Source organism: Schistocerca serialis, chromosome 1 (genome assembly GCF_023864345.2).
Source record: "Schistocerca serialis cubense isolate TAMUIC-IGC-003099 chromosome 1, iqSchSeri2.2, whole genome shotgun sequence".
In the NCBI taxonomy this organism is placed as follows: domain Eukaryota; kingdom Metazoa; phylum Arthropoda; class Insecta; order Orthoptera; family Acrididae; genus Schistocerca; species Schistocerca serialis.
Window position 1 is genome coordinate 539,297,970 of NC_064638.1, and position 21,193 is coordinate 539,319,162.

At 40.3% G+C, this 21,193-nt stretch overlaps 1 protein-coding gene across 1 annotated transcript in view; it reads right to left on the bottom strand.

The window, feature by feature from the left end:
* Positions 1-21,193, bottom strand: part of LOC126475053 (poly(ADP-ribose) glycohydrolase-like) — a 134,160-nt gene that overhangs the window by 37,515 nt on the left and 75,452 nt on the right. The window contains exons 8-11 of the mRNA XM_050102606.1: positions 18,971-19,062; positions 17,242-17,401; positions 14,523-14,653; positions 5,017-5,204 (exon numbers count right to left, since the gene is read on the bottom strand). Coding sequence (XP_049958563.1) covers positions 5,017-5,204; positions 14,523-14,653; positions 17,242-17,401; positions 18,971-19,062 — 571 coding nt within the window. The remainder of the gene's footprint in view (positions 1-5,016; positions 5,205-14,522; positions 14,654-17,241; positions 17,402-18,970; positions 19,063-21,193) is intronic.

Below are 21,193 nucleotides of genomic sequence, written 5' to 3' on the forward strand. Positions count from 1 at the left end.
TTTGGACTTGAAGTACTTATTTGGAATGTTTGCACTATTTAGTGCAGTCTACTACAACAACACTGACTCACACCAATGCACCAAGATCCAGAACTGAAGGGAAACTCGGGCTGTACTTTGAAATGTGAACTGTTGGATTTACAAAAATATGCACAACGTAGTGAAACTCCACCAAACTGCTAACTCTGAACTTACAAGAAAGTCACATACAGTATACTGAATCAGCATCTGTTGGGTTCACTACAAACATGAAGTTTAACTTAAGTTTGCTGAAAGTGCTGACATCAAATTGGCTATAAAGCCATCCAGTGCTGACTGAAATACCACATGTTGAGTTTAGGGCAAATGATAATGTGTGTTGAAAGACTGCCAGTAGTACTGCAATTCAATAAAGAATAGTGAAATCCATGTAGTTAACAAAATCATTGTTCTTCACACAGTTAGTTTAGAACATTTAAAACTAATATACTTGTAAAACCACATTTACACACAAGTGAATGGAAAAAGTCACAGAACAAATCATTGGTGTTCACCAATACTCACCTGCACTTATTAAGAAGTGTTTACACTGGACTGAATAGAATAGCACAAGCTTTAACGCATATGAAAACTACAAATGCTATGTTACTGTTTCTATGGTGATACAGTTTTATTAGATACAACACTCATTACAGCTACAATGCAAAACTTTGCTATTTAGACAGAATTATTTTGTGTGGCATATGCATTGCTGATGAGAAGCAAACAAGGTGGCACAGGAAAAGAAAAATACAAATTCTGATCTTTCATGCAATATAGATAATAGTGTATTTATCACTGAATTGCAGCTCAGGCATTCCTTTACCTTGTTTGAAAACTTTACATGTATGTCAGAAGACAATTTCTACTGGCTACTCACTTCACCTGAGGGAAAAATCCCAAAACAGAACACAAACTACCGAGTAGCTATTTCATCTGACTAAACGCCAACAACTGGGGGCAGTTAGTACTTGTTTCGCATATCATCCAATCCTGAGCTTGTTCCTCTCTACTCTATTTCTGTCAGAAGGAAGGAAGTAATGAAATTACATTCTTCCTCAGCTGGAATTTTGAGTACTTCTGCAGCTTCCTACCAAGCATAATCACTATTATACATTTTGTGGTGTAGATCTCATGAATACTGACTTCTCCATCTGTCACACAACTCATATTTAACAACAAGGCAATTCTTTTTTAGAAAAAAAGAGAAGAAAAGAAGAGTTTTGAAAACAAATACTTTCTGCACTATTCACTCTCTGTACTGTTAACAATGAGTGTGCACCAAAGTGGAAAAGCGCATGAACTTCCTTTGATGATTTGCTGATAAGCTTGACAACCAGTAGCCCAAGCATGTACACACATGAATTCTTTTCAGTTGCACTCACCTGCTGGTTGTGTGGCAGCAAATTCTTGTCCACTGTTGCCCATTCACTTTTGTTCATGCCAATGAAATGCAGACTTAAATGAACATACACGTACAGTAACATTTATTTACAAAACTGTTGCTTTTTTCCCCTTAAGGAAATACAAAATTAGCATTGCTTTGAGTTATGCACCATGCAAACTATCTTCTTCCTGATACTACCACATAAAGGTTACACAGCAAAGACATAGTAACTGATGATCACTCTTGAGCCCTAATTGGAACTGGCTGTCGAGGGTCTGAGTGGCCATCTAAGTACCTATCAGTGGAGGAATACAGGTGTGGTGTCTCATGGAAATGTGACTGTTTGGACACAAACAGGTGCCAGGGACTGCAGCACTGATTACTGCAACCTGCACTTCACATATCAGCATGCCTTTCACACCCAGACATTGTAGCAGCTGCAAGAGGTTTGGCAGTAAAAAGCCCAGAAAGTCTTCTGTTGACAAACAACTGTTCTACATAAAGCAGGGGCCGTACCTGGCCCACGAAGTACATCTGTGGGGATGGTGGCTGAAGATGAAGGGGCCCAGCTCTGTGTATAGTACACTCCCCCCCCCCCCCCCTTTCCATCCCAGAGAAGCACACCCAAGGGAGGAGGCACTGAGCAGCCACCAAAGTAGACTAGAATAAAATAACAGGACAATCAGTTAATGAACACAAAGAAACTGAGCTCAGTGGAAGAAGCATGCTATGTTCATGAGGCAGAACGGTAACTGGCTGCTGTAGGTGGTAATGGGAAAGGCTGGGGAGAGGTAAGGCTGGTGGCGGTGTTTCCAAGAAGTCACAACACATGGTCTGGAAGAACACACAAAAAGACTGGTGGTGTCAGCAGAGATGGCTGAGCTGCCCTCAGAGGGGGCAGTAGCAGTGGAGGCTGGGAATGGCTTTGAGAGGATCAGCCACAAGGAGGCCGGTGCTGGCTGTTTGCTTCAGCTGCCGGGATGGCTGCGGAGATGCCACTGGCAGTGACGACCTGGAAAAGTGTCGCAAGGGCTAGCCACAGTAAGACTGGCAATGACTAGAGGGCCAGCTACGAGTGGGGCCAGTGAGAGAACGGGTATCAGCGTAGACAGGCCAGTGAGAACAGAAGGACTGGCAGAGACAGGGCCAACGATAAGAGAAGTGGTGTCCAATGTTGTCACATGAAAGGGCTGGGCCCATATAAGAGGGACTTGTGTTAGAGAACTTCCTGAACAACAATTGAATGTTGCATGGCACGACAACATTGCAAATGAATATGACAGGAGGTGGTCCAGCTTGCCAAACACAAACTCCCAAACAACCCATCTGACTGCCGTTCCTGATCACGGCCACTTGAACGCTGTAGGAAAGAATTCAGAGCCTCAGTGAGCACAGACATGCTATGTAGGAGGCCTGGAATTGCCTGACCCCATAATGGAAGGACTTGAGACAACAATGGATCTGGTGAGTGATCAGACAAGGTATACAGATAGGTGAGAAATACACCAAGGAACTACTGAAAACCACACAGACCAACAATGTCAATGAAGAGAATGTATACTGGAACAACACATGAACGGACCGCCTAAACTAAGGTGAGAAGAGAAAATTGCCAAGGGCTTGCATCTACTGAGATAACAGGAATACTAATTGCAAACAACTGCCTAGTGAAATCCAGACAGCCACACCAGCCGAAGAGTTACAAAAACCAAAAATGCCATCCTCAGGCAGAGGGCCAGCCAAGCTGCACCTTGTGGGTGAAATGTGACACAGCACTGCAGTGTCAGGCTCAGTGAGAAGGAGCACAGCAGCTAGATGACGGACAAGACCATGAGCTGGCAATGAAGCCAGTGAACCTTGAGCAGGTGCTGGAAAGGACAAATCTGGAGCAGGCACTGTTGTGAGAATCCATACAAACTAGAAGTGTTACACATGACAGAATCAGCCTAGATGTCACTGTAGAGAAGAGGCCTGTATCATGAAACCATTATCTTCATTGCCACTGTTATATCCTTAACTGAGTGGTGTGGTTAGTAGTGACTGAGTTCACACATTGCTATAGCAACTCTTTGTTTATTAACCTTGAACTGAACTTAGTATATATTCAGAGGACAGAAGTCTATAGTTGAGTACAACTGAATCGTCCACCTTGATGAAGTGTAACGGATGCCCACAATGATGAAGTCCACGATAGTCAGTAGTTGTGATGGGCCGTGAGGTTCCCTAGATTATCAGCGGCACTGTACAAAGAGACTGAGTTCATGGGCTGCCGAGATGCATATCCAAACACAAGGGCAGCTGACAATCCTGTCAAATACATGAGATTGCAATGTCTGATGGGTAGCAGTCAAGGCAATGGTCAGCCTGATGCCCACATATTGGCATGGCTTGTGCACCCAGATGCTGTGGCAGCTACGGGTGCCTTGGTGGCTAACAGCCCAGTGAATCTTCTGTTGACAAACAATCTCCCAAAGTAAAGCAGGACCCATACATGGCCTGTGAAGCACATCCGTGAATGTGATGGCCAAATATCCAGGAGCGCTGTCCTGCATATACTACAGAAGTCAATTCTACATGGCTAGAAACTAGTGTCTACTAATAAATGTAAAGAAGATTCAAAATGTCAACGTGCAGCGTATGTATGGATTACAGATTGAGGGCTGTTGATGTTGACTTTCATAGCTTCTCTGACAAATGAGAAAGATAATTTGGGCTTGACACCTTCCCTGTAGCAAAATTAAAATAAAATTAAAATGTTTTGCGTACAGTGAAAAAAAAAAAAGAGAAGAAGAAGAAGAAGAAGAATTAAGAGTTGACATGCCACTGACTGCAAAGTCATTAGGGATGGTGTGTCAATGAGTTGTTCTAATCATGAGACAAGACTTTTCAAAGATATTCCATCAATGTGCTCTCCTGCATTTTAAACTCTTCTCAGCCATCAATCTCATGCACTTTCACTTCACAGAAAGAAGGGCGTAACTTAGCAACTCTGAGCATTGAAGACACTATAAACAGAGCAGTATTTCAATTGAACAAAGACCAGGAAAGAATGGTCAAAAAACAACCAAAAGAACTATGCCAAGATTGACTTTAATTTTTTTTCAAAAAAAAAAAAAAAAAAAAACCTCAAGAAATAAAAATCGGTACAGTTGGAAAGTGTCTCTGTCATAAAGCATCAAACTAAAAATCTGAAGACCTCAGGTTCAATTGCTGGTCAGCCCTATGATTCCAATCTGTCATTTATCACTTCTTTCACCTCTGGCAATGTTCCTTGATATGAAAAGTGACAAGTTGCACCATGGTTCAGAACCCACATTAAACTGCAGTTGGTCCTGTAATGGCTGGGTGAGTCAGTTGAAAGGTCGGAGGCAGGCAACAGCAGCCACTTCCAACAGGACCATGCCTAATAAACCAACGCAGTTGTCAAAACAATCTTTAGATTGATGTCTGCTTCACCTATTTCATAGCTGGAAAAGGATTTGAACCTACTTGGGGTTTTATCAGATACATACATGTCTCTACAGTAAAAACAATCACAGAATTTTAAGAGTTCCAAGTGAACATAAGAATCATCGAACATACATGGGTTAAATCTGAGCTATACAATTTACCTTGTTTAATTCTCTTGTAATGTTACTTGGAGTATACTGCATGTTTGGATTTCGAAATGCCAGTGCATCTATTGCGGTAATGGAGCAAAGTCGCCGCCCACTTGAATCTCGTGGTGTAGTATCACAATGATCACCAGACCATTCAAAATTATCACCATAGCCTTTATAATTGCTAAATCGTTCACAGCCTAAGAACAGATATTTTTAAAGAATAGTGATTTCAACTAATGCTACTTTTTACAATCACAAATTTACAATAAAATATAAAATCAGTAACTGTCTTGAACTACAAACTATTAAAAGTAAATAGGAACACAAATAATATGCAGTGAATCAGCAAACGGAAAGAGAAATCATCTATAATGGAAGAAGTGGTACTAATACATTTTCTTCTTGGCAACAACTGTACTTAAGAACAATAATTATCAACTATTCATTTATTCATACAAATGCACATAAAGAAGGGAATAATGAGTACGCTGAAACTGTGTGTTAAACTGGAACTCAGGTTCTTGTATTTAATGGAAATTGCTCTTACTAACTGGTTTAATCAAACACAACAAACAGCTCGCTTCAAGTCTTAAATCTGCCAGTACTTCTCCTCTACTTTCCAAACACTAAATAAGTACTCCTGCATACCTTGCAGTACAAGCACCCCTTAGAAATAGGGTGAAGTGGAGAGTGTGATAGCTACAGCTTAAGGATTTCTTCTAGAATGAATCTTTACTTTACAGCAGATTATATGCTGTTATGAAGCTTCCTGACAGAGCTTGAATATACGTGCCTAACATGCACATGAGCCTGGAGAAAGGAAATGGCAGGTTGAACTTTTAAACCAAGCTGCGGATAGCTCAGGTGATAAAGGGTACATCTTTGGGTCATGATCACATTTACAGTCTCAATGTCAGTTTCATTTTTATACAATGCTATTGCAAAGTAAAGTTTCTCTGTAAATGAGGTGTTGCTCACAAAAACGCACAACATGTTTCAAATTCATGTGTTTGCAGAAATGAAATTTCTGTCATAATTCACAGATAATGAAAGCCAAAATGAGTACATCAATGTTGAATGGCTTATGACTGTTCTAATTTTCATACTTTTATTACCAACACATTTTAAAAATTTAGTTAATTGTTTAAGATCCTTAGAATTTAAAATATCAAAATTAGTACATAAGTCAAAAGATGATAAATAGTTAACTACTTAAATATACTCACAGATCATAAAATAAAATCAAATGGGGCAGTTATCAATATGAATGAATCATTATTATGAGAAGGAAAGTTGTTACCATATTGCATAGATGCTGAGTAGCAACTTCCCTTCTCATAATATTGTTACATTCCATCCTGGATTTTCCATTGTTTGATTTTTGAGTAAACCAACAGCTTCTTATAGTCCTCTAAGTTGTTTCTTCACTTTTTTAAGAGAGGGTACAATAATTAAGAAAGGGTAAGATGATCAGATTATGGAGGAAAGGGAGGCCACTCCAAATCCGGATATGGTGAGAGTCATGATGCTTGGTAGGCACCGGATATACCAATGCACTTTTGTACTTTAACTTTCAGATTTGTTTTCACTGTTAGTGATTACTCACTTCCTGCATCTCATGGCTCCAACACCTAGATTTTGGAGCAACTTTTTCTTTCCCTGATCAACAGTTAATTATATTTGCATTTTACATTTAGAGAGGACTTGGCTACTCCCTTCATGAAAAGCAATTGCTATACTTATAGTTGGTATTAGATCCCAAATCATTTTAAGAGGATCTGGTCTGTGACCTTATAAGTACTTTAATATATTGCAGCTATCTATAACTAAGTTTGCCTACTAGTACTGCTGCGGTCTTTAGCTGAAAACACTCGTAAGAGGATGGTGCCACATGATATGCTTGCCGCAGCTGCTGCACCTTACGTGGGCACAAGCCGCAGCTGTCGTCTGGAGCCTGGGTACCTCTGATGTGTTCTCCCTATTGATGCTCGGGCTAGGTGGAAAATCCAAATAGTCCGCAGTTCATGGTCGTGCGGTAGCGTTCTCGCTTCCCGCGCCCGGGTTCGATTCCAGGCGGGGTCAGGGATTTTCTCTAACTCGTGATGACTGGGTGTTGTGTGATGTCCTTAGGTTAGTTAGGTTTAAGTAGTTCTAAGTTCTAGGGGACTGATGACCATAGACGTTAAGTCCCATAATGCTCAGAGCCATTTGAACCATGAAATCCAAATAACAGTTGGGTATTAAAGTATTGTACATTACAAAATGAGTATGGGCACAGTTGACTGTTGTGACATGCTACTGAACCCCATAGGATCACAGCGTTAGACTGTGAAATGGGATTTTTTTTTTTTTTTTCACATTCTGGACTTGTGCATTTTTAATGCTCATGCTCTCCACAGAATCGTTAAAGGGTGAAAAATGGCAGTTGGTGAGTTTTACCTGTCTCTTGTCAGGGAAACCTTAGAAAAATATGCAACAGAACAGACAAAATTTGGCAGAGAAGGCACTATGATGATTAGAATCCTCTAGGATTTACAGGGAGGCATTTTACAGGTGTTACTGTGAGTGACATTCATATAAATAATTCTGGAAATACAATCTGGGGAGTGGTTTTCAAGAATTTCCAAATTTGTTGGAGTCACAATAAGTTCACGACTAACACAGAACAAAATGACAACTTAAAACGAAACACTCAAAACATTAACCCTAAAGTCAGTAATGTATGTGAGAGCATATTTCTGTGCAAAATTCAATAATAATCATAATCATCATCACTTATGAAACTATCAAAGATATTCATGTATGTAAATGACTTTTGATAAAATATTGGAAACACAGCTATCTATATTGAAATTAACATGAAATAATCAGTCTTGATCACCTTTTTTTTAATATTCTATTTTACTGGTAACCGGTTTCAATCTTCATGATCATCATCAGACTGTTTAAATCTCCTTACATGGCATGCAGAGAAGCCAAGCAGAACATGAACATATGTCACGAGAGACAGTCATTGAATATGTGTATATGTAGATGGAGAGAGTTTTCATGACAGCTTTTCTCCTGAAACAAGTTGCTCTTCCACTTCATTTCATGAACACCTTGTACTCCAAATTCTGCAGCTTGTGAACAATGGACTAAATGAATGGGGGTGTGCTTATGGCACCAAATTTGGATTTGGATAAGGCATTCAAATTCCTTTCCAGGCATTCTTATTCAAAGTTCTGAGGTTTTCCTGGAGTATGTGTTGGGACAGTATGCTTTGTACAATCCCAGTTGTCAGTTGGACTGTGCACCCTCAAGAAATTAATCATTTTTATTATCTTTCTATCTCATTAAGATTTTACATTCAGTACCTGGTTGTCTCAGCCACAACACATGTTGCTACTTGTATATGCATGCTGAATCGATAGATCAAAAGTCCAAGGGCAGCACCGAGCCCATACCAAGATGCTGCATTGTCCAGCATTCTTTGAATAAACAATAAGGAAATGTGGAAGAAAGGCCATGTGACTGTATGCTGTGTCTCGCTGCAGAGGGATGCTTCTGAATCTCTCTCTCTCTCTCTCTCTCTCTCTCTCTCTCTCTCTCTCTCTCTCTCTCTCTCTCTCTCCCCCCCCGCCCCCCCCCCCCCAACCCCCCACCCCCGCCCTCTCTTGTGTCTGAGGTGTCCTACAGGGCAGACAGCTCTATGCTTTACTCTACTATTTAAATTTAATCCTATCACTACTTCTTTCAAATTATCTAAATGTCTGCCCACCCAACCTTGTCACCCATGTGATTGGCACATGGAATAACTGATATCCTCCCTGGAGAGTCCCATATAGCCCAAATCTGACATAAATAAAAATATTTTTTGGGATTTTATGACTTTAATTCACCCTTAACAGTCCACTTCTACTCTGCCACTGTCTCATTCGAGTAGGCCTATACAGTTTTCAAGTGTCCATTCAGGTTAACAATTTGCATTCTGTCAACACTATTTCCATGCTATTTCAACAAGTGACCTACTCATGATATCATTAGACAATCATTCACATAATTATATGACAACTAGGTCATTTTTTGAAATATTGTACACAAAAATGGAGTCAACATCCTATCTGGACACCCAAAAACATTGGAAAAGATACATGCTGAAACAGACTTTTTGTGTTTATGTAACATTTAACAATAATAAAGTCTGAATATGAACCTTTCATCCTTGACATTTAAGTATTTTTTCTTAAATTTCCTTGTGCCTCGCTGTATGCCATAGAAACTAGTGCAAACTCAGTTTGCTAGAATACACAAGAAAACGGAAGAGGCAATTTGCAAGAAATAAGATGACCATACCACAACAAAATTCATCGGGGTAATACTAAACAAAAATCAAAATACCATGCAAACAACCACAGAACAGCATTATAAGACAAAAATGCACTTCATGTTGGGTTATTGCTTGCCATCGGCCTTCCTAGAAACCTCACAGTCCCTCCTTCTACAAAATTAAAAGGCCATCTTAAAAGAATTTTAACAGAACATCAAATTTATTTTCTAGATGAGAGTTTTGTCTTCATGAAAAATAAATAAAAGTACAAACAATGTAAACTCCAGGTAGGAATATCAACAACGTAGGTAAAGATAGATTGCTACTTATCATAAAGAAAAGATGGCAAGTTGCAGACAGGCGCAATTGAAAGATGCTTACACTAAGCTTTTGACCAAAGCCTTCATCAGTGAAAGAGAAACATGCACGCAATTCACACACACAAAAGCAAGCACACCTCATGCACACATGACCACCCATTTCAGCATCTCGGCCAGAATGCAACATCATGTGGAATGCAGCGAAGTTGAAACGATGGTAGTGTACGGGCGGGGAGAGAGACGAATGCTGTCTGGTGGAGTGTGCGGGGACTAGACTGCAAACATGTGCAGTGTCAGGAAGTTGCGGGGCAGGGGGATAGGGCAAAGGAGCAAAAAAGGATGCATTGGCAGAGGGCTGCAAATAAACAGAGTGGGAGATGAGAACGGGGAGGAGACAATAGGTCAGTGGGGGTGGAAACTGTTGGTCGGAGGGTGTGGGGACACTAGTTTACTGTAAGCTGAGGCTGGGATAATTACGGGAGTGGAGAATGTGTTGTAAGGGTAAAACCCATCTGCGCAGTTCAGAAAAGTTGTTAGTGGAGGGGAGGATCAAGATGGCTCTGGTAGTGAACAGCCAAGTGTGTGATGCTCAGCTGCATGTTGTGCCACAGGATGGTCTACTTTGCTGGATAAACCTGTGGCATGACTGGCCTATGAAAGCAGCCTCCTTTACCAGCTCTGTTACAATCATTGCACAGCTTTTTATATTGGTATGACTACCAACCAGCTGTCTACCAGAATGAACGGCCATCGCCAAACTGTGGCCAATAGCACAGTATACCATCCTGTGGCACAACAAGCAGCCTGAACATGAACACACTTGATTTCAATAGCTGCTTCACTACATGAGCCATCTGGATCCCTCCCACCACCACCAACTATTCTGAATTGTGCACATGTGAGTTACAATACATTCTCCACTCCCATAATTATCCTGGCCTCAACCTAAGTCAACACAGTGTCCCCACATCCTTCACCCAACAGTTTCCAACCCATCTGCACAATCATCCCTCCCCATTCTCATCTCTCACCTGTTTATTTGGAGCCCTCTTTCCCTGCTGTTCTCCTTTTGCTCTTTTCCCCACCACTGCCTCACAATCTCGTCACGCTGTGCCTGTTGGCAATCTAGCCCTTCACACTCCACCAGAGAGCGTTCGCCTCTCTCCCACCCTTACGCTACCATCCCTTGAACTTCCCCGCCCCTCATCCGATCCGAGATGCTGGAGTTGGTGGTCGTGTGTGTGTGTGTGTGTGTGTGTGTGTGTGTGTGTGTGTGTGTGTGTGTGTGTGCGCGCGCGCGCGCCTGTGTGTCACTGCTGAAGGCTGAAGCTTTGTGTGTCTTTTAATTGTGCCTGTCTGCGACTTGACATACCTTCTTTACAGTAAGTAGCAGTCTGTCTTTTCTTACATTATAAATAAAAGTAATTTGGGCTCGCAGAATTAGGTAATTCACAAGCAATTTAAAGATGATAAAAACTGTAATATTGTTTCTTATATATTAACAAATGTACTAGCGTTGTTTGTTTTCTTATGCCATCATGGTTGGTAAGCTTGATTTTTCCCAGGATTGTATAAAGAATTTCAACAATGTACAATGTACAGTTCTTTGTTGACAACTATCTGAATTGGTCAATGTGTCAACTGTGAATGAAAATTGAGAAACTTGAGTTTCATGCTGTTACCAAACTTTTTCATTGGATGTGTTGGATTGCCACACACATCAAAATAGAATTCAACGTAGTTCACGTGGACTCTGCACCATTACTGAAGACCATTTACTTTTGAGTTAATGAATTTAAATGTGGTTTGTGAAGAACGGTAGTCTAACTGAGGTCACCACAAACAAAACCACTGACACAATCCATGACATGGTAATGCAAGATGGCTGAATAAAAATTCGTGAAATTGCGTACACTGTAGGCATCTCAACTGAGCAAGTGCATAATATCCTACACAGAGACTTGCCTACAGAAAAGTTACGTGGGAGATGAGTATTGCGAGTGCTCAAAATCAACCCAAAGCAGATCCAGTACAACATTTCAACACAATGTTTGTCAATGTTTAATCACAATCCACAAGACATTCAGTGCCAACTGATACTGTTGATGAGACATGGATCCACCCTTACACAACAGAGTCAAAATGGCAAACAAAACAATGGACAAAGGCTGGTGAAAATGCACTGAAGAAGATAAAAGACCATTTTGTCAGCTGGTAAGGTGATGGCCATTGTTTTTTAGGTTTCCCAGTCAGTAATCCTCATAGATTAACTGGAAAAAGGTGGAAACATACCTCGACCCTATAATGCTTCTTTGCTAAATCATTTGAAATTTGGGTTCGCTGAAAAATGACCAACATTGGCACACATACCACGATAATGCAGCATCCCATACATCAGTGATAACAATGGCAAAAGTGCATGAACTGGATTTTGAATCAGTTTCCCATCCACCCTATTCACCAGACTTACCCTCAAGTAACTTCTTCCTGTTGCATGACTTGAAACTTTAGCTTGCTGGGAAGAAATTTTCGTCAAATGAGGAAGTGATAGTTCTGTCAATGAGTATTTTGCAGAGTTTGACAGCTTCTATTTTTCCAACGTGATGAAAAAGCTGGAGGATCACTGAACCAAGTATATATCCTTCAAAGGAGACTAAGCTGAGAAGTAAGGAGAGTTGTTTATGAAACAAACATTTTCATTAGTATTTTTACCAGACTTATCAAATCAACCTCGTAAAATGCATCTGAATGTAGAATTTATTGTTAAACCCAAAACTCTATTTCATAAATTGTAAACTTTAATGTTCTTACCTCACATATTCAGACAAATAATCAGTACAACATCCTGAAACTCTGCCACACACCATTAGGTAGCTTGCGGAGTATGGATGTAGATGTAGAAACTGTATTATTGTAGGAACTGTACTGATTATTCAATGCTGAATAAATTGTATAACTATTATAACAAATATGTTTGCATTATTCAATAACAGGTGTAACTAACTTATAGACTATTACTTTCAATTCATTGAACTCATCATCAGAGTCAAAATATATTTCTCCCTTCTCATGCAATATAAAAAGGCAACCGCTGCACAACAGCTCATTAACCTTCTGACTGCTGTGGACGAGTTAACTTGTCACGTGCTGTGCTCTGAATGAGTTTAATCATAGCCTGTGAGTTTTCCTTCAATGCTATTGAAGTGTTTAGATGACCAGTTCTGCTGACTTTCTCACTGCTGTAGACAAATTTAAGCATGCTGAGACTCAGGTATCTGCTTGTTCCAGATGGGTTAACAGGCAAAGTAAATTTCCATATCGTTCTTCCAGTAAGTGTTTAGAGTTCCAGCTGCATAATTCAAGTGTGCATCTACGTTCATTGCTGTGATCACTTCTTGCAGATTTTTACTTCACATTTGGTGCTTATACCACGATTAACTTTGTGTTCTTCTGTACTACAAGAAAAATGTCACACCATCATGACTCCACAGATAAAAAACCTGGAGATACTCAGTTGGTGCGAGAATGAGTGCGAAGATGACTTGCAGTTGACTGCTGTGACGTGCTACTGAACTCTGTAGGATCGGCGCCCAAGACTGTGAAATGGTATAAAAAATGTTTTTTTCGTGGTCTGCATTTGTATTTTCACTGCTCATGGTCTCTGTAGATTGGTTACAGAGAGAAAAATGTCACTTGCAGTGTTTCACCTATATCTTGTTAGGGAAAGTGTAGAAAAATATTAAACAGAACAGAGAAAATCTGGAATAGGAATGTGATCTGATGAAAAGGATCGTCAACAGTCTAAAGGGAGGCATTTTCTGGATCTCATTGTGAGTGACATTAAAAAAAAAAAGTACACTGAAAGTGCTACAGTATCTACTTGGTGTATTACAAATACATGAAATTCATTCTGTCAGTTAAACAAAAACTATACATATTCATCACTTTACAAGATGATGACATTCCAATGTGCCATAAATAATTGAATTCGGGTACCCTCATTTTTTGGCCACGAAAGTTGCCTAATGGTGTAAAGAAGAATTGAAAATACACACTGAGTATAGTAAAAAGTAATCAAACAATTAAATTTACTCTCTTTAGAGTGTTTCTCCAAATGAAGAGGTCTACTGCAAGAAACAGACTTGCTCTTTGGTACATTACGTAATTATGCAGCATACATAGCACCAGTAAAACAGAAGTGTACATATTCACCCGATTAGTGTATGCTACAATTATTCCCATGTAATGCAGACAATTATATTTGGGTATTGTGATTTTTGTCTTGGAAGTTGCCTAGGGATGTAAAAAAGGATTGAAAATACATACAGCATGTAGTAAAACACTTCTCTCTGCATGAGGTAGTATGCTGGAAACAGACTGATCTGATTCGTCATATCCAGGAATGTCAATTCTATGCATGAAGTAAACACACTGCATAAGTAGTATCAGTTAATAAAAATTTATGCAGATTCGTATTCTTATGATATGATCAAATTATTTTGATGTAAGAAAAGGGCTACTACCACCGAAGTTTGCCTGAGAACAATTAATTTTATTTATGCACTCCAAACATATTTCGATATATCAAAAGTGGGTTCCAGCAAACACTTCATTTCCATTGCAAATTAATTACTGTGCTAGCATGCACCAAGACACAGGTAAACTGGAGAAATTGGATCTACAGATTGTACCGTTTATCTCACAATCTACCTTCAAATTATTCAGTACAACACTAGGAGGCCAGTGCAAGCAATTCAACAGAAAGGAAGCGTTGTCTTGGGAAGGGTTCAGGCTCAGGTAGTCAGCTCAAGTGATAACAACACAGAGCTCCACGGCCTATGACACACACATCTGTTACAGTGAAAGGGTTAAAAATTATCACTTACCAATTATGTGCACTGCTTCCAGTGGCTCCATGGATTCGGTAAATAATCTTGACACAATTAGCTCTGGGCAAATTACAAAACGAATTTCCTCTTGTACACAGCCCCAGCGAAGAACACCACCACCTAATCGCCTATAAATAACAAGGATAACTTTAGGAGTTAAATGCCAGGTGGAAAAGAAAAAGAAGAAGAAGAAGAATGGTGAAAATGACTCTAAGCTCTATCTACAATCAGAAAAAAGAACATATTAACAGCACTCATACTTAAAACATCCACTTAACATTCTTTTAATGGGAGAAGTAATGGTAGTCAGTCACTCATACTACAGGCGAGGCATTCAGGAGCTGAGATACACATTCTTTGCTGAATTGCTGGATATGTTTTACACACAATTTCCAGCAATTTATGGAATGCAGGAAAGCTGGTATGCAGGGAAAGAGGTGGGGGTGGGGAGTGTTGACATGGCACTGTTTGTGAAGCAGCCATTGAAACTCAGCATGTCATGTTACACAGCATGTTCTGCCATTGTGTGATTATCTTCACTCTTGGCCATAATTTGGCAATGGCCATTCATTTGGGTACACAGCTGGTCGATGGTCATGTCCACATAAAGGGCTTTGGAGAAGTTGTTCTGACATGAATGTTTACAGAAATGGCTCTGCTTCTAACAGGATTGGATATGTCTTTGACGGGTCTGGAATAAGATGTGTTGGTGGGTGCATACATCTTGGAACTGTGTCTACCACAGATACATGAGCCATGCGGAAAAGGAGTGACTGTAAGAATGTCATAAGGACTGACTAGGGCATTTCACAGATTGTAAGGACACAGGAATACCACTTTTGGAGAGATGGAAGGGATTTTGGGAATGGTGTTTCTCATTTCAGGAAATGATGAAAGGTAGTCAAAGACCTGACAAAGGTTGTGGTTAAAATGTTCCAGCCAAGAATGTACTGAGCAATGAAGGGAGTGCCAATTTTCAGCTGGTTTTGGATGTGGAGATGGCATGGGATCCAGAATGAGATTTTCACTCTGCAGCGGAGTGTGCGCTGATATGAAACTTCCTGGCAGATTAAAACTGTGTGCCCGACCGAGATTCGAACTCGGGACCTTTGCCTTTCGCGGGCAAGTGCTCTACCATCTGAGCTACCGAAGCACGACTCACGCCCGGTACTCACAGCTTTACTTCTACCAGTACCTCGTCTCCTACCTTCCAAACTTTACAGAAGCTCTCCTGCGAACCATGCAGAACTAGCACTCCTGAAAGAAAGGATCTTGCGGAGACATGGCTTAGCCACAGCCTGGGGGATGTTTCCAGAATGAGATTTTCACTCTGCAGCGGAGTGTGCGCTGATATGAAACTTCCTGGCAGATTAAAACTGTGTGCCCGACCGAGACTCGAACTCGGGACCTTTGCCTTTCGCGGGCAAGTGCTCTACCATCTGAGCTACCGAAGCACGACCCATGCCCGGTACTCACAGCTTTACTTCTACCAGTACCTCGTCTCCTACCTTCCAAACTTTACAGAAGCTCTCCTGCGAATCATGCAGAACTAGCACTCCTGAAAGAAAGGATATTGCGGAGACATGGCTTAGCCACAGCCTGGGGGATGTTTCCAGAATGAGATTTTCACTCTGCAGTGGAGTGTGCGCTGATATGAAACTTCCTGGCAGATTAAAACTGTGTGCCCGACCGAGACTCGAACTCGGGACCTTTGCCTTTCGCGGGCAAGTGCTCAACCATCTGAGCTACCGAAGCACGACTCACGCCCGGTACTCACAGCTTTACTTCTACCAGTACCTCGTCTCCTACCTTCCAAACTTTACAGAAGCTCTCCTGCGAACCATGCAGAACTAGCACTCCTGAAAGAAAGGATATTGCGGAGACATGGCTTAGCCACAGCCTGAAGGATGTTTCCAGAATGAGATTTTCACTCTGCAGCGGAGTGTGCGCTGATATGAAACTTCCTGGCAGATTAAAACTGTGTGCCCGACCGAGACTCGAACTCGGGACCTGGTTCGCAGGAGAGCTTCTGTAAAGTTTGGAAGGTAGGAGACGAGGTATTGGTAGAAGTAAAGCTGTGAGTACCGGGCGTGAGTCGTGCTTCGGTAGCTCAGATGGTAGAGCACTTGCCCGCGAAAGGCAAAGGTCCTGAGTTCGAGTCTCGGTCAGGCACACAGTTTTAATCTGCCAGGAAGTTTCATGGCATGGGATATTTATTTGAGGACTAGGTGTGGCATGAATGCCTGTCTGTGAAGGCCTTAGCAGAGCTTCACAATCCTAAGAAAGGACTGCTCACCACTGCACTGAGTGAACTGGCAGTCACCAATAAGTTCCTACTTATGCTGGACTCTGTTCATAAGAGGTGTTGCAAAATCATCTTCACTTGAACCAGCAGTTTCGGCTATTTGCAAACTTTCAGCAACAGAAATTCAAGAAGACTTAGTGGAGTTGCCTCCGTGAAATATTATGAAATCAATACAATGTGATTCAGTGGAAGTCCTAAGAACCCTATATTGAAGTACATACTTTGTCCGCCTTTAATGTTTATTTTTACTTAGAATATAAATAAACAACTGCAATGTGGAAGGCCTTGTCTCCATTCTGTATGTTACTACTAACTGTATCTTCAAGGTAAAGTGGAAATTTCAAGAATTTAATTTCATTTGTCATAAAATAATAAGGTAGGAAAACAGAAACAAATAGCATACATACATACTTGTTAGCAAAATCAACTTGAAGCATTCCTCTGCCTTCATCTTCTATGGTTCCACAGCTTGTTATATGTAGTTTATTCAATAACTTTGACGATGTCTCCCAGAGAGGTAAGTTTTCTGGAGCTATGCATCTTCGGGTGAATGTTACTACACCCTCTGGAGCTGTTGAGAAACACTCCAGTTATTCTTCCCATACTTAAACAGTCACAAAAAAACCTGTAAACTAATGCAACAGCAGTCTTGAACAGCAATTCTCTGTTTGACTTGTTAAGTACCATATTAAAAAACTTCATTCTTATCAGATTGAGAGAAAATATGTAATTTTCTTTCTTTTTTCTTTTAAGTAAAACAGTTAATTTAGGTACATACTAAAACCACAAAGGAATGACTGTCCTGTCCATGATTTTTTGTTTTTAGATTCCATAATAAATGCACCAAACCCATGCAAAAATTATATTTTGTAAGAATGAGAATAAATTCTTTGTTTTTTCAGAATACACACTGAAGAGCCAAAGAAACTGGTACACGCTCATAATATGGTGTACGGGCCCGCGAGCATGCAGAAGTGCCACAACATAATGTGGCATGGACTTGACTAATGTCTGAAGTAGTGCTGGGGGAACTGACACCATGAATCCTGCAGGGTTGTCCATATATCTGTAAGAGAATGAGGGGTGGAGATCTCCTCTGAACAGTATGTTGCAAGGGATCCCAGATATGTACAATAATGTTCATGTTGGGGAGTTTGGTGGCAAGCAGAAGTGTTTAAACACAGAACAGTGTTCCTGGAGTCACTCTGTAGTAATTCTCGACATTTGGGGTGTCTCATTGTCCTGCTGGAATTGCCCAAGTCCATCAGAATGCACAATGGACATGAATGGATGCAGGTGATCAGACAGGATGCTTACATACGTGTCACCTGTCAAGAGTTATATCTAGACATATGAGGGGACCATATCACTCCAACTGCACATGCCCCACACTATTACATAGCCTCCACCAGCTTGAACAGTCCCCTGCTGACATGCAGGGTCCATGGATTCATGAGGCTGTCTCCATACTCGTACAGTCCATCCACTCGAAACAATGTGAAACAAGACTAGTCCAACCCGGCAACGTGTTTCCAGTCATCAACAGTCCAATGTCAGTGTTGACAGGCCCAGGCGATGCGTAAAGTTTTTGTCGTGCAGTTGTCAAGGGTACGCGAGAGGCCTTTGGCTCCGAAAGCCCATATTGATGATGTTTTGTTGAATGGTTCACATGCTGATACCTGTTGATGGACCAGCATTGAAATCTGTGGAAGGGTAGCACTTCTGTCATGTTCAGTGATTCTCTTCAGTCGTGGTCCTATTCTTGCAGGATCTTTTTCCAGCCGCAGCAATGTCGGAGATTTGATGTTTTACCGTAATCCTGATATTCATGGTACACTCATGAAACAGTTGTACAGGAAAATCTCCACTTTATCGCTACCTTGGAGATGCTGTGTCCCATCGCTCATGCACTGACTATAACATCACGTTCAAACTCACTTAAATCTTGCTAATCTGCCATCGTAGCAGCAGTAACCAATGTAACAACTGCACCAACTGTTGTCTTATATAAGCATTGCCGACCACAGTGCCGTATTCTGCCTGTTTACATATATCTGTATTTGAATATCCATGCCTATACCAGTTTCTTTGGTGCTTCAGTGCATATAATGAAGCAACACAATTATCTTTGAAAGCTTACCCTTATGACATACTCTTCTAAAATAGTGAAGGATACATTTAAGTTTTTCCACTGCTCTCTGAGATGCCTTTTTCTTGTTTGCCTGAAATAACCTGTTGTAAAAAAAAAATCATTTCTCAATATCTGAAAATAAAATTCCAGAGAACATAGTAACAAAGGAAAATAAATTTTTAATACCAATAAAGATGGCTCTCGTTTTATATCCTGTAATTATCTTACAAATGGTCAATGTACACTTAATATCTTCCAAACAGAACACTCAATAACAAAAATAGTTCTTATCACATCTATTTAAAGAAACATAACATCCTGAGAACATTAATGAAGTGAAAAAATTAGTAAAATAAATTTTGAAAAATCAATTGACTGTTGTTGGGAAGCCTGTACAAATTGCATTAGGGTGACCCACTATTTCAGACTAGTATAAGCTATTTACATCATGTTGTAACTAAAATAAAAATCAATGTCTTTTTTTTTCTCCACGCCCTTATATTCAATCTTTTCCTCACACCTTTGGTGCTCAATCAAAAACCATAATCAAGTCACGCAGTAGTGTATCACTAGAAGAAAATACTTAATAAATGCAAATTTTTACAAATATTCAAAGCACATATTTAGCTCAAAGCAATCTAATTTATTGCTCACCAAGCAGATCCAACAAAAAGCCAGGCAGTCCAGCACATGGGGATGTTTATTTTCAGGGTTTGGATGGGCTTGCTTCATATAAACCTCTAGCTTCTGATGATGATTCCACATGTGCATTCAGATAATATTGTTGCTTCTTTAAAACTACAGGGATAACTACAATGTAAAAACAGTAATTTGACATACAGAAACCAGCCACATAAAATTAAATTACTGAGTGAGCAATCGGAGCAACATAAAGGAGCTGTGGGTAAATTCATAGTTTTTGGAATCTGCCCGTTTCAACATCAGAGGTAAATGGAATTTCTGATATGGTATTTTTTATTTTTTTTCTGTTCCTCATGCCCGAGTTTTGGATAATGCATTTTGCCCTCTCATAGACCTACCATCAGTCTATACTTGCATGCTTTTTTATGCAGATTACAGTACAACCCCACTTTTATGTTCCCAGAATCAACATTTTCCTACCGTTTACAACATTTTTTACATCTCCTGTCCAATTTCCTATGCCCACAATGGTAATTTGCACCTGGCTTTGCATCAACATAGTCATAATTTTCCCACTACTTACACTTTATGAAAAAATGTTTGTGGAGAAGAAACTGACATAAAAATGACACTTACATGACATTGGCTACCGAGTAGTGTTTACAAACATTACGTAGTGAAGTTTCTTGACACCAGGGCACTCTACTTAACGGATTTGAACCAGTAAAACACGTGAAAGTTGAACCAATTCTCCTGCCACTGCCAAGCTCAAAAGGGGGTGATGGCTGATGGGAGTAACTAGATTCGTTCAAATAAAAATATCATGACCAATCACAAACATTTCCAAACTATCTCTAATGTGCATGCACAGTTTCGAGATTGCATTATGACATCTCTGTCAAACCATGTTTAGCGTGTTTCTTCATTTGGCCACTTGTAGCGCTAGTTGACACCTTCACTCACTGTGTGTTGCTCAAAAGTCTTCAGTTTAAACACAGCTTCAATTACGTATTTTGTCATATTGAGGAAACCTTGTTCGCGAACCTATCCTTGTTGTCAAATGCAGTATTTATATATGATTTTTTGTGATGTTACACAAACACGAATAGGTGATAATTTGCACGTGTGTGGTTTTTTACATAACTGAGGAGGCACAGTACCTGATAATCTCAAAAAGATGACTTCAGTGCAACACATGTGGAAACACCACACAAAATTACTTTACTTTACTTTATGCGATCAGGCCCAGATGATTGCGCACTGCTACAAGTTTCCTCCTCCACTGGGTTCTGTTTTGTGCCTTCTGGCGCCAATCATTCTCTATTTCGATCTGCAGCAAGTCCTCATGTATTTCATCCCTCCATCTCTTCTTTGGTCGTCCTAGTGGGCGTCTTCCACAAGGAGTATAATCCTTACCTTTCAAAGGCCATCAGCATTAAGTCATCTGACTGACATGTCCTGCCCATACAAGGCACTTGGTTCTCATCAGTCCTACAATGTCTGGTCTATTGTACATTTCATCTAGTTCGTAATTATGTCTGATCCTCTATTCTTCAGTGATCTCATCTTGCACCAGACCAAAGATCTTCA